The 13532-nt window shown below is 41.5% G+C and overlaps 1 protein-coding gene across 1 annotated transcript in view; it reads left to right on the top strand.

Annotated features, from left to right (window-relative positions):
- The window catches only part of ZCCHC2 (zinc finger CCHC-type containing 2), a 55833-nt gene extending 44958 nt beyond the window's left edge, over positions 1–10875 (top strand). The window contains exons 12-14 of the mRNA XM_012506190.2: positions 2384–2512; positions 6337–7830; positions 8789–10875. Of these exons, the coding sequence (XP_012361644.2) occupies positions 2384–2512; positions 6337–7830; positions 8789–8856 (1691 nt within the window). The 3' untranslated portion in view covers positions 8857–10875. The remainder of the gene's footprint in view (positions 1–2383; positions 2513–6336; positions 7831–8788) is intronic.
- Positions 10876–13532: the final 2657 nt, after the last annotated feature.

Genomic DNA, 13532 nt, shown 5'->3' with positions numbered 1-13532 from the left:
TTCTGTTGCCAGTTGTGACACCAAAAAGTTTAGAGGGAAACGAGATGCTTGATCTCTCAGTTTCTTGTAAAAGATTTAGAAGGTCTCTAGCTTCCTTTAATATCCCAGATGAAATACGTGGTTCTGTTGCCTATGATTTATCTAAATGGGTCTTAACTCTGTAACAGACTTCTATTGTTTATAATTACCAATAACCAGTATTTTAGTGTTAGAATAGTGGTTTATGTTTTAAATTTTGTTTTTGTTTTTATTATGAGCAAGACCCTTTATCATTTGAGACATGACAAATTCAAAGTTTGTGTCTTTTTAAAAGGGCAATTTGTGGAGTATCCTTTGGCATAATTGGTCTGTCTTCACTTTCCACATCCCCTGAATCTCTAGAGGATCACATAATTTCTGATTATAAAAGTTCTTAAGGTACCACACAATTCTAAAGTACCTTCTGAATTATCAAAAAAAAGATTATGTTAGTATAGAATTAGATTTATGTATTCAGTTCTTTGGAAGCTGCGGTTTTGTATATGGCAATTCGTGATGAGAATATTCACCAGCTTGCACAGCATAAAGAAAATAGTTTTGTAAATTATGTCATTTGGAGAGGTAGCTGCTTTTTTTAAAACATAATTTGCTCTTTGAACTATAGTCTACTGTAGTTTCACTGTCTGCAACATTTTGATGAACGCTACCCTTGAGGTTCCTTTTCAGTCCATTTCTAGTTTGAGAATATCCTGTTGAAGGCCGGGCACGGTGGCTCACGCTTGTAATCCCAGCACTTTGGGAGGCCAAGGCGGGCGGATCACAAGGTCAGGAGATGGAGACCACGGTGAAACCCCGTCACTACTAAAAATACAAAAAATTAGCCGGGCGTGGTGGTGGGCGCCTGTAGTCCCAGCTACTCAGAGGCTGAGGCAGGAGAATGGCGTGAATCCGGGAGGCAGAGCTTGCAGTGAGCCGAGATTGCGCCACTGCACTCCAGCCTGGGCGACAGAGCAAGACTCTGTCTCAAAAAAAAAAAAGAATATCCTGTTGAATCTTTGATTCTCTTGATCTTGGATTGTTCATTTTGTTATATGCTGGTTGAAATATTTATATGCAAGACTCATGCAAGTGCTATAGGCTTCATCATTAGTCCAATTTAATGGCAACTTGTTTGGCCACTATGGCCCGTTAGCTTGTCTTCAAGCAGCCATTGGTATTGACTTGAATCCTTTTAGTCGCCTTATGATGGGTCATTCAGGGCCTGTTACTGTGTAGGTATCCTCCAGGTAACTTTTCTGTAAAATTGTTACTTGCCCGTGAACTCCTCTGCCACTTTCCTTGTAGCCTCATAAGATTTTGTGCAGTTTTCCCTTGGCAGTTTGACATTTATTACTCAGAAGGAATTTAGCAACATCAACATTCCTAATGACTTTATTTTCAATATTCATCTAACATTTGAGTGGCTGGGCTAATCTAGGTCATGTTTAACAGTCTTAACACTGTTACAAGTTTATCCCAGCCAAAAACCACAGGTTAGTTGCCTGCATTGCTCATTATACAAATTGTGCCTTTTCTGTGACACATATTTTGCCCAGGCAATTAATATCCATTATCTTTTACTGATTCTACCAGTTGCCACAGAAATGCTTCACTAATCTATAGTTCTTAAGAACCCTCTGGAATCCCTTATTTGGGGATTTATACACCAAACATGTATTGAATGCTTGCTGTAAAGCAGAATTATGCTATCTACTGGGTTTACAAGAGATAAGAGAATATTTCCCTAAGTCAGGGCCACTACTGGAAAAAAAAAATCCAGAGTTTGTATCTCTTGTCCAATACTAGATACACCAATAGTTTCTCCTTATGTGCTCAAAACAGATACAGCTAGTTGGTCATGGCAGGTCCTGTCACCACCTCACACTACCTCAGTATAGGCTTGAACTTGGCAGAACTCAAGGGACTACTCCGTCTACTAGATGGGAAGCATTTTATTATTTTAAATACTCCAGGTAATTTTCATTGAACAGGTATTTTGGCAGCCCTTTCTTCTTAAGTTCTTTTAAAGAATGAATTTTCCAGCAAACTCTGAAGAGTTAAAATATCTAGACTTAGAAAGTAGCTCAAAGTGATATTATTGTACAGACCCTGCAACCAACCTTAACTCTTTTTTTCTTTGAAGTCAGTAAGATTGACTTATTCTGTGCACTGTTTTAAGAATATCTTTGTCAAGTATTTTCTATTAAAATTGTAATTTAATCAGTTTAGATCAAGGACAAGCTTTTTAAGATGGTTGTGGGGAAACTGAAGAAAATATAACTAAAATTAATTTCTAATGATTCAACTTAGAAATTAATTTAAAATGACTTAACATGATTTTTTAAAATAGTGTTGTTATTTTTAGATGTGAATTTGGACATTGGCTCTGGACATGACACATGTGGAGAAACATCTTCGGAGAGTTACAGTTCTCCATCTAGTCCCCGACATGATGGAAGAGAAAGTTTTGAAAGTGAAGAAGAGAAAGACAGAGGTTTGCTCTTTGAAGTGGGAGTATTGTTGGCATGGCAGGGGTGCGGAAGTGGAGGGAAATGTGTGTTGTTTCTTCACGTCAAAGTCAAACAAGGAATTTTATGATCCTATAAATGCCATTAACTGATTTTAAATGTAAAATCGATACAAAGGACGTTGTATAGATCATTGCCTTAGAAATTCCCAGCAATGTTGATTTGATAAACATATTTCACTGCATATGAAGTTAAGTAGGATGAAGACAGGATCATAATGAGGTAGAGTTAGTGTAGAAAGAAGGAAAATGTGTGTGTTGTTAGATGCATATATATGTTTATGCTCTTTACGTCCTCTCGATTGACCATTTTATCGTTTTAGGATATCCTTCTTTGTCTCTAGTAACAATTTTTGTCTTAAAGTCTATTTTGTCTGAGAATAGTATAGTCGATCCAGCATTCTAGGTACTGCTTGCACAGTATTTTGTTTTCTGTCCTTTTACTTTAAACCTATTTGTGTCTTTAAATATAAATTTTGTCTCTTGTAGACAACATATAGTTAGATTATGGTTTTTTATTCATTCTGCCAATCTCTGCTATTTGTCCATTTACATTTAATGTAATTACTAATAAGGTAGGTTTTACGTCTGCCATTTTGTTGTTTTCTCTGTGTATTAGTGTCTTCAGTTCCTCCTTGCGTAGAGGCTTAAAACCAGCCAGCAGTGAGAGCTTAGGGCCTTCTCAGGTCTGCCTTGGAAAGGCATATAACTATAGGCATGAGCAAAACCTTTTAGGTTCCCAGGAGTATATTAAAGCTTTTCAAAGCCTCCTGTAGCCACCTTATTCCCCAGTTTTTCATTTTAAGTTTTCTGGTCAGCCTCTTGTCAGCCCCAGCTATTAATGCTGCCTCGGGCAGCTACATCGTTAAACAGTTGCTTCTGACTAATTATGACAAATGTCCTGTGGGTAAGAGGCTGTAACACAGAGTGAGTGCTAGCTGCCAGACAGTCAAATGGTGACAGTTTGGTGGTGGGGCTTTTGGGGAACTCCAAACCCCTACTCCTAATGGCTGCTGGGTTTTGTAGCTACTACTGCAAGAAAGATGGTGTTTGCACTGATTTTGGAAAGTGAGGTACAAGTCATTTACAGGGCTATTTTAGAGCTGTAGAAAGGGGGAGTGGAAGGTAGGACAAGGGGAAAATGCCTTGAGATTTTCTGTTCTTACAGATTGAGCTGTTTTTCTTGAATAAACACTCGTCAGAGTGCTGTAAGCCTTTAGTTAATTTCCAGAATTTTGAGAAAGTTGGTTATTTGACAGTTTTTGCTAGGGTTTTCATTGCTTTTATGGAAGAGTGGGTTATTAGAGGTCTTACTCTCATTCTGGTCTGGAGGTGAGATCTCCTTTAAAATGTGTATGTTGAATGAGGATGTCATTCCTTATGCATGATGACAACATCTGATTGGTAACACCTTGGTTACAAGGTGTACCCATGCTGGTGGGCAGTATCAAGTTACTTCTCATGGTCCACCTACAGATTAAGATCCTTACCACATACTGTTTTAGCCAAGTGTGGTTTCTTCCTGGACAGTCTGCAGCTGTCTGTGACATTAGCTTCTTTCTGTGTTGTGGTATCACGCTATGTTTTAGGGAGCTATGCTATATAGTGTTGCTACATGACATACAATTAAAGTCAGGCTTTACTTTGCAGTTACTTTGTAGTCATACCAAATATAGCATAGTTACTCTACCACCAATTCTTCTAATCTGAGGCAACACTGTATTTCTGATCTGCATTGTCCTTGTGAAAGAAAAAAAATGAAAACAACTTCTCACTGAGCTATTTTGAAGCTTAAATGGAGGATTTTTTTCTTCTTCTTTTTTTTTTTAATTTATGAGACAGGGTCTTGCTGTGTTGCCCAGGCTGGTCTTGAACTCCTGGGCTCAAGTGATCCTCCTGCCTTGGCCTCCCAAAGTGTTGAGATTATAAGCATGAGCCGGTGCACCCAGCATTAAATGAGAGGATTTTTATGCATTACCCAGAATAGACAAACTTTCAGTATGTTTCATTGTACATTTATGCTTGATACTCTAGGATATGCAGGTGACTCTGTGGCTCACACTGCAGATTTGGCCCTGTCCGCAGTGTTAGTGTACATCTGTACACTTGGGTAATGACAGCATCCCTCTCCTGCCATCAGATGGCACAAGTTGGAGGCCTGTGTGGAGGAACTTGGCTTTTTTCAAATAGGCTGTTATTAAATATGAAAGAATGGCTTAGGGCTGTCTTCACCCAAGGAAAATATCCATTATGGTAGAGAGCTTTGATCATTTTTAGAATTCTGAGTGGATGAAAAGGCTCCTTTGAAAAGGGCGTGGGTGTCTTTGCTGTTGCTCTCCTGGGTAGTGATGGTATTTCTGTTTGGGGCTTTACACTTACCGAAATCAGTGCACAAAAGGGTGAGACATGTCTCAACGTGTCTAGAGGAGTCTCAGGATGCTTAGAAAACCAACTGGGAACATTAAAAATCATGAGGCCATTTGCCATTTCACATAGAAATTTAACGGACTTCTTTAAAAATGTTTCTGCTTCTTTCAAACTTAACATTTTTATCTTTGACTCTGCACTGGTGTGATGATACAGATAAAATGCCTTCAATAAGTTTGGATTTTGGGATAGTTTTTATTTTGCAAAGTTTAGCAAGAAATACCCCAATTATTAATCTATTAGGGGAAGTTTATGCTAGAACCATTCACTCTTTGAGTTTCTTCTAATATAAATTAAAATCATTGAATTAGTAATACCATTGATGTTCTGTGTCAGTAAGTAGCTTTCATTTAATCTTTCTTCAGGAAGACGAATTTGTTTTTAGCGTTCTGTTTGAAAACTTTTTAACGTCTGAAGCTGAATATAACCAGTTCATACCTTAATGAATACAAATATTTTAAGTACCTAGTACAATTCAGCTTATCCATACAAGCAGAAAGATTTTTAAATAGGCGCTACATTTTAATGGAATGGTCTGTGTATACATCAACACAATGTCTGGGTCTATGATGTTTAAACATGTGAATCAGATTTTATCCTTGTCCCCTGTATACCAAAAGTCAGAACATCCCCCAAAGGCCAGGTCCACACTATTTCTGTACACAAGCGTAAGACTGATGCAGGAGTAGTAGCCGATGCAGTGTTGTTCGTATTTGCTGTTTTGCTGTTTTGATTTTGGAGAAATTGCCACACTCTCCTTTTCCTCTGTTTCTTGTGTTCTAGTGTATTTGTTTTATGATTAATAATAGCTTTAAATTTTCTTCCCCCATTGAAATATTTAGTATTAAGAATATTGATTCCATTCTAAAAAAAAAACAACAACAACAAAAGAAAACTCTTCTGTTCCCTGCCTCTAGATATTTGAGTTAAATATTGTCTTGACTGAGCTCCTTGAAATTATATCATTTATCTGAGACAAATTGAAGAACTTGGGTTGGCAGTGCAGAATGGAAGCCAAGTGGATTGCCTGAAGTTTATTAAGGTTAAGAGTGTCTGATGCTCTTCTCAGTACAAAGATGGTGTTACATAAATCTCTTTGTTTTATACTGTGTTTCATTCAGACTCAACCAGCCTTTTATGTTTTGTTTTTCTGTTTATATCCCCGTATTTTTAAAATAAAGCATTGATCTAATGTTGACCCATAGAAAGCCAAAAGTTAAAGGGAGGTCAGCTTGGACAGTCAGGAAACGTAGAGGGACACTTTCCAAACTTGAGTTACTTTGAGGTATACTTAATGTTTATTTCTAGCAAGAAAGATGGGAGTTATGCTCGTGTTAATATCTCTCTATGTTTGTTTTCTTTAGACACAGACAGCAATTCTGAGGATTCTGGGAATCCATCAACAACTAGGTTTACAGGTTACGGTTCTGTCAACCAGACTGTCACTGTCAAGCCACCTGTTCAAATTGCTTCACTAGGAAATGAGAATGGAAACCTTTTAGAAGATCCCTTAAACACACCCAAGTATCAGCATATTTCTTTTATGCCAACTTTACACTGTGTCATGCACAATGGTGCCCAGAAGTCTGAAGTCGTCGTTCCTGCACCCAAACCCGCTGATGGCAAAACCATAGGGATGCTTGTTCCTAGTCCTGTTGCTATTTCTGCAATAAGGGAGTCCGCAAATTCAACCCCCGTTGGAATACTAGGGCCAACAGCTTCCACTGGAGAATCGGAAAAGCACCTTGAGTTACTGGCTTCCCCTTTACCTATTCCATCAACCTTCCTTCCACACAGTAGTACTCCCGCTTTGCATCTAACAGTTCAGAGGCTAAAGTTGCCACCACCACAGGGATCTTCTGAGAGCTGCACAGTTAACATCCCACAGCAACCACCCGGAAGTCTGAGCATCGCATCACCAAACACTGCCTTTATTCCTATCCATAACCCAGGTAGTTTCCCAGGCTCTCCTGTTGCTACCACGGACCCCATCACAAAATCTGCATCCCAAGTGGTAGGACTCAATCAAATGGTGCCTCAAATTGAGGGAAACACAGGGACAGTCCCTCAGCCTACCAATGTGAAGGTAGTTCTTCCAGCAGCTGGCCTCTCAGCTGCTCAGCCACCAGCTTCCTACCCCTTACCAGGCTCTCCCCTTGCTGCCGGCGTGTTACCCAGCCAGAACTCCAGTGTGCTCAGCACAGCAGCAACTTCTCCCCAGCCAGCGAGCGCAGGTATCAGCCAGGCCCAGGCGACTGTTCCTCCTGCGGTTCCTACCCACACCCCAGGCCCTGCCCCAAGCCCGAGCCCTGCCTTGACACACAGTACCGCGCAGAGTGACAGCACCTCTTACATCAGTGCTGTGGGGAACACGAATGCTAATGGGACAGTAGTGCCACCACAGCAGATGGGCTCAGGTCCTTGTGGTTCTTGTGGGCGAAGGTGCAGCTGTGGGACCAATGGAAACCTTCAGCTAAATAGTTACTACTATCCTAATCCAATGCCTGGACCAATGTACCGAGTCCCTTCGTTCTTTACTCTGCCATCCATTTGCAATGGCAGCTACCTCAACCAAGCACATCAGAGCAATGGAAACCAACTTCCTTTTTTTCTGCCTCAGACTCCATATGCAAATGGACTGGTACATGACCCAGTCATGGGGAGCCAAGCCAGCTATGGCATGCAGCAGATGGCAGGATTTGGGAGATTCTATCCTGTATATCCAGCACCTAATGTAGTTGCCAACACCAGTGGTTCGGGGCCCAAGAAGAATGGGAATGTCTCATGTTACAATTGTGGTGTAAGCGGACACTATGCACAGGACTGTAAGCAGTCGTCCATGGAGGCCAATCAACAAGGTAATCACAATAACTCCCAGAGGACTTGTTTTTGAGTTCACCCATTTCTCCTTCCTTTCCTTATTGATCATGGGATTCTGTTGTAGCAGAAAGATCTGTTTGTGTTTTCGTTTATGGATATTGTGTTTTCAGTGACAGATCATAAAATGCAACTGGAAAAACAGTGTAGACCCAGGTCACACAGAGCACAAGAAAGTTCAGAGGAATTCAGTTTCCAATTAAGGAATAAACTCTAAAAGGCCCTTTTGAAGGAGTGTGATGGGAATTTGCATTCTGTAATGTTAAATCTCTTGCTTGCAGCACTTTTTTTTTAAGCTACAATCCTGTTTCATAGAGTAAGCAAAATTTTTAAATATTGAAAACCTAGGAAGTAATCTAGTTATCTGACATTAGGTTTTGAGTAACTATGTAGTATATCTGCATAACCAGCTGTCTCATGCCTATTTCCCCATGCTGCCCTTTTCCTTCCCAGCAAATGTTTAAAAAAAAAAAAGGTCCAAGATTCTATTGCATTTTACAGGAGCAAAATAGTTCAGTACTATTTTGATTTGAGAGTAAAGGAATTTGAACACAGTTTACTATTACTACCACCAGAAAGAAGAAAATGGTCTTACCTATGTTTGAGTAAGATACCAAATTTTGTGTCAACTTCAGACTGTTATTTTCACTTGGCCTTTGTCGTTTTTGCCAAATCTTACCCAGAAACAAAAAAAATCTTAAATTGGGAATATATTTACTTGGCATTCTTAAAGAAAGATCAAGTTTGATAGCTTTTAGATCGAATTCAAAGCACAAACTTTACATTGCTTTTTAAAGTGAGCGGATTGGCCATTTGGAGTGGCACTAGAGCTGACGAAGGTGCCTTGTGGAGAGCATGCCCGTGTGATAGCTTGTACATAGTGGTTTGTGATGACGTTTCCTTGTAAGCGGTGACTTAGTTCTGTCTTTCCCATTTTAGGCACTTACAGACTGAGATACGCACCTCCCCTCCCCCCTTCTAATGATACGTTGGATTCTGCAGACTGAAACGAGTAAAGCTTGCCTACTTAATACACTCAAGTGTGGGGAGTCATGGGGTGTGGAGGGGAGGAAAGGAAAGGTATTTTGTTTCTTTGTCTATACATTTCCTAGATTTCTATGCAGTTGGGATTTTTCATTTCTCTTGTACCAATGTCCAAAACAAGAAAGAATGCAATGCTTTTGAGCCTCTGGTCTCCTGGTTCAACAACAGGCTTATATGTATGATACATGTAATTTAAACCTTCAGACAAACTATCAAAAGGAAAATGTTGGTGCGTGCTTTTTTTTTTTTTTTTTTAACACTGAATACTTGCTGTGTGCAATGTTTACTGAATCTTTAAAACTGTGTATTTGACCTTTTTTTACAACACTGGTGACAGTCATATGGTTTTGAAAAAAAAAATTTTGCTTCTTCCCAGCTTTTCTCACTTTCACCCTAAATGACACTTTCCTCCCCGGCCAGCCTCACTCTGTCCCCGGCCTGCAGCAGGAGCAGCCAGCAGTGCATTCACCCCACTTTTGTAAACTGCTCTGCATATAAACCAAGGGCAGAATGTTTCACCCTGATCTTATGGGAGGAATCAGACTCCCAAAATAGTGTGTATATATGTAATAAACAGCGTCACGTAAATACATATATGCAGTGCTTGTTGTCCAAATAAAAATGAAAATAAGTGGAAGAGAGAGGAAGAAGTCAAACCATATGAAACTGAAAAAATATGACGTACGAAATGGACAAAAAGCTTTTTCTGAAACCAACTTTTTACTTCCATCATCCTTTTTTAGCCTGTTGCTTCAGAGAGACACAAAGTGAACACACTGGTGTGAATGTCGCTCTCTGTGTGCTTGTGTTTGTAATGAAAGTCTACAGCCAGTTTTACTTGTCTACCACCGTGTTGTGCTCAAAGAGACACTACTTGAGTAAAGATTTCTTCTTTCCCTGTACCAACTGTTACAGTGTTACGTTGTGTTTAAAATGTGTATGGTTTATTGCAATCTAAACAGAGCTATGGGTTTCTACCATAAGTCAGGTTATTTGTTCCCTAACCTGTCTCTTGTAGCAAAGTCACTTTTATAACAGTTTACCACTATGCTTGATTATAATGTGAAAGACTGAATTCTGAGTGTGTTAAGATGGTATTAATCATGTCAGTGTCATGTCACTAAGTTTAATGCTGCTGTTTTTAAAAAAAAAAAAAAAAAAAGTTTTTTTAAAAAGCCAATCTATGTACTAAATTGCTTCCAGGTGATTTTTGATTTCCTAAAGTGCACTGAGGTTATCTGGAAGATTGGGTGTATTTTTTGGTGACTGCTGCATTCATCAGCAATGAACAGTTTCCACTGTATAGTCCTAGGGGTCAGGGGGTGGGGGTTTCATTTTCCATTCCTGAGCACAGAGCAGAAATGATAGATTTTTGTTGTGTGGAGTAACGGTGGTATGCAGCAGAGGAACGTAAACATTTGGTCTTGGTTCAGAAGCCTAACAGATTGCTAGACAAGAGAAAAAACTTGAAGAAAAAAGAAGCTTAATTTCATGCTTCATAAGTAGCATTTATATTTATAGCACCAATGTACATTTTGAAACGTTCTTTCAGGGGTGGGAGTTATGGGGAAGGGGTGGGTGTGAAGGGGTAGATGAAAGCTTTAATTTAGAAAGAAAGTTCGAGTAAAGGAAATTATTTTGATTAAATATATTTTATTTGATCTGGGTATTTTTGGACCACATTATTAAATTAATTGTTAAGCTGCAGTTGAGTTGTTCAAGTGAGAGTTTTGATAAGCCACGTATGGGCCGCATTGTGAATCACTTGCCAGTTGTACTTTATGGAGCTTATTTTATGATTTAAAATACTGTACTGTACATAGGAGGTATGTTACCTTCTCCTTATTTGTATGTTTACCATATACTTTGATATTTGAAATGTTATGTACTGGAAAGGCCACTTATATTTCTAGAACAGATTGGATTTTATGCAACCTTTTTTCCTTGAATTAACAGCAATAAAAAAATGAAAAACAGCTTAAGAATTGTGCCTCATTGTAAATTTTGTAAAAATGGAGATAGGACATCATACATGGCGATTTTTTTAGTTTTATTTATGTATGTAATTATTTTGGGGTTAATCCATTTCCCTGCAGGGTGGGCAGTGAATCCCAAAGTTATTTACCATCTAGATGCTCCTCAGTTCCTTCCCCAAATAACTTTTTTGTTTTTGAGACGGCGTCTTGCTCTGTCACCCAGGTTGAAGTGCAGTGGCGTGATCTCAGTTCACTGCAACCTCTGCCTCCCCGGGTTCAAGCGATTCTCCTGCCTCAGCCTCCTGAGTAGCTGGGATTACAGGTGTGTACCACGACACCCAGCTAATTTTTGCATTTTTAGTAGAAACGGGGTTTCACCGTGTTGGCCAGGCTGGTCTTGAACTCCTGACCTCAAGTGATCTGCCTGCCTCTGCCTCCCAAAGTGGTGGGATTACAGGCATGAGCCTCCATGCCCGGCCTCCCAAATAACTTTATATAGAGGTCATCTGCGTGACCACTAGAGAAAGGGGGACTGCACTCCGTGAGTGTTGAGTACTCGGCTGCGTGCCAAAGGCTATGGTAGCAATGAGGCAGAGTCCTTGTCAACCTTGAGCTCGTGTTTCCAGTTTAGGCCTTTACCCACCAAAAGTGTAAAGGACTCATGATACTATATCAACTTTGTTAGTGTGATTCTACTAGCCAGGCCCCTCTCTCAGTACAATATGTACTATTTTTTATTTCATTGCTTATCTTGGCTGTAATCCAGGCTCAAAGTTTTTAAGCAGTTGGTAATTTATAAGAGACCAGGTTGGGGGCCTATGCGTGTTGCTCCACGCCGCCTTTGCAGCAGTCCCGGTGGCCAGCACCGTCCTGGGCCTTGGCTCTTTGTCAGGAGCCCTCTAATGACTGTGCCCTCTGGATCCGGGCAATGAGTGGGCAGTGAGTTTGAAATGATTATAAATTCCCTGATTGTTTACAGGGCACCAACTTTCCTTTTCAGCCAACAAATAATGCACCTATAGGTAACACGTATAAATCATGAACCCAGATTCACATTAACTAGCATGTCCCATATCCTTAGCTATCCCTCCCTCCCCTTCCCCCACTACACTAAGGTAACCATTGCTCTAGATTGTGTTGGTCTTTTTTTTTTTTTTTTTTTTAATGAGACAGACTTTCGCTCTTGTTGCCCAGGCTGGAGTGCAATGGCGCGATCTCGACTCACTGCAACCTCCACCTCCCAGGTTCAAGTGATTCTCCTGCCTCAGCCTCCCGAGTAGCTGGGATTACAGGCGTCCACTACCACGCCCAGCCAATTTTGTTTGGTATTTTTAGTAGAGAAGGGGTTTCACTATGTTGGCCAGGCTGGTCTCGAACTCCCGACCTCAGGTGATCTACCCGCCTCGGCCTCCCAAAGTGCTGGGATTACAGCTGCGAGCCACTGCGCCTGGCCTTCTGTTAGTCTTTTACTTGTTTCCCCACACACTGCTCCTAAATATACAGTTTCTTTTTGCTTTTCTTGAGCTTTGTAAGGGTATCCTTTTGTGCCTAGCCTTCTGTGCCTGGCTCTGTTCATCTGATTTTATGGTCGTGATGTTGTGTTCTTATATTTATTCATTTTCCCTACCTTATGATAGTCTCATTGTGGGGAAGAATATAGATAATTTCTCCATTCTGTCAATGGACATCTGGGTGGTTTTAATTTTTTTTCTGTTACAAACAAGGCTGCTGGGAACATTGTTGTCCCTGGTTCGTGTGTACACGAGTCCTCTAGGGTGGCAAGCTAGGAGTGCAGCGGCTGGGTTGCAGGACATGCAAGTATTCAGTTGGCCAGGATTTGCAGTATTGTTTTCCAGGTGATTTACACTCGCACCAGCAATGTAGTAGGGAACCCTGAATGGGTATCCAGACCCCCCTCCCGAGATGGTGTCATAGCGCTGTGGAAGGCGAGGTGGACCCCTCCCGAGATGGTGTCACCATGCTGTGGAAGGCGAGGTGGACGCCTCCCGAGATGGTGTCACAGTGCTGTGGAAGGCCAGGTGGACCTCTCCCTAGTTGGTGTCACAGTGCTGTGGAAGGCGAGGTGGACCTCTCCCGAGATGATGTCACCATGCTGTGGAAGACGAGGTGGACGCCTCCCAAGATGGTGTCACAGTGCTGTGGAAGGCAAGGTGGACCCCTCCTGAGATGGTGTCACAGTGCTGTGGAAGGCAAGGTGGACGCCTCCCGAGATGGTGTCACAGTGCTGTGGAAGGCCAGGTGGACCCCTCCTGAGATGGTGTCACAGTGCTGTGGAAGGCCAGGTGGACCCCTCCTGAGATGGTGTCACAGTGCCGTGGAAGGTCAGGTGACCCCTCCTGAGATGGTGTCACAGTGCTGTGGAAGGCGAGGTGGACCCCTCCTGAGATGGTGTCACAGTGCTGTGGAAGGCCAGGTGGACCCCTCCTGAGATGGTGTCACAGTGCTGTGGAAGGCGAGGTGGACCCCTCCTGAGATGGTGTCACAGTGCTGTGGAAGGCCAGGTGGACCCTTCCTGAGATGGTGTCACAGTGCTGTGGAAGGCCAGGTGGACCCCTCCTGAGATGGTGTCACAGTGCTGTGGAAGGCCAGGTGGACCCCTCCTGAGATGGTGTCACAGTGCTGTGGAAGGCCAGGTGGACCCC

The sequence above is a fragment of the Nomascus leucogenys genome, chromosome 4 (genome assembly GCF_006542625.1).
Source record: "Nomascus leucogenys isolate Asia chromosome 4, Asia_NLE_v1, whole genome shotgun sequence".
In the NCBI taxonomy this organism is placed as follows: domain Eukaryota; kingdom Metazoa; phylum Chordata; class Mammalia; order Primates; family Hylobatidae; genus Nomascus; species Nomascus leucogenys.
This window is presented reverse-complemented; position numbering and strand designations above follow the sequence as displayed.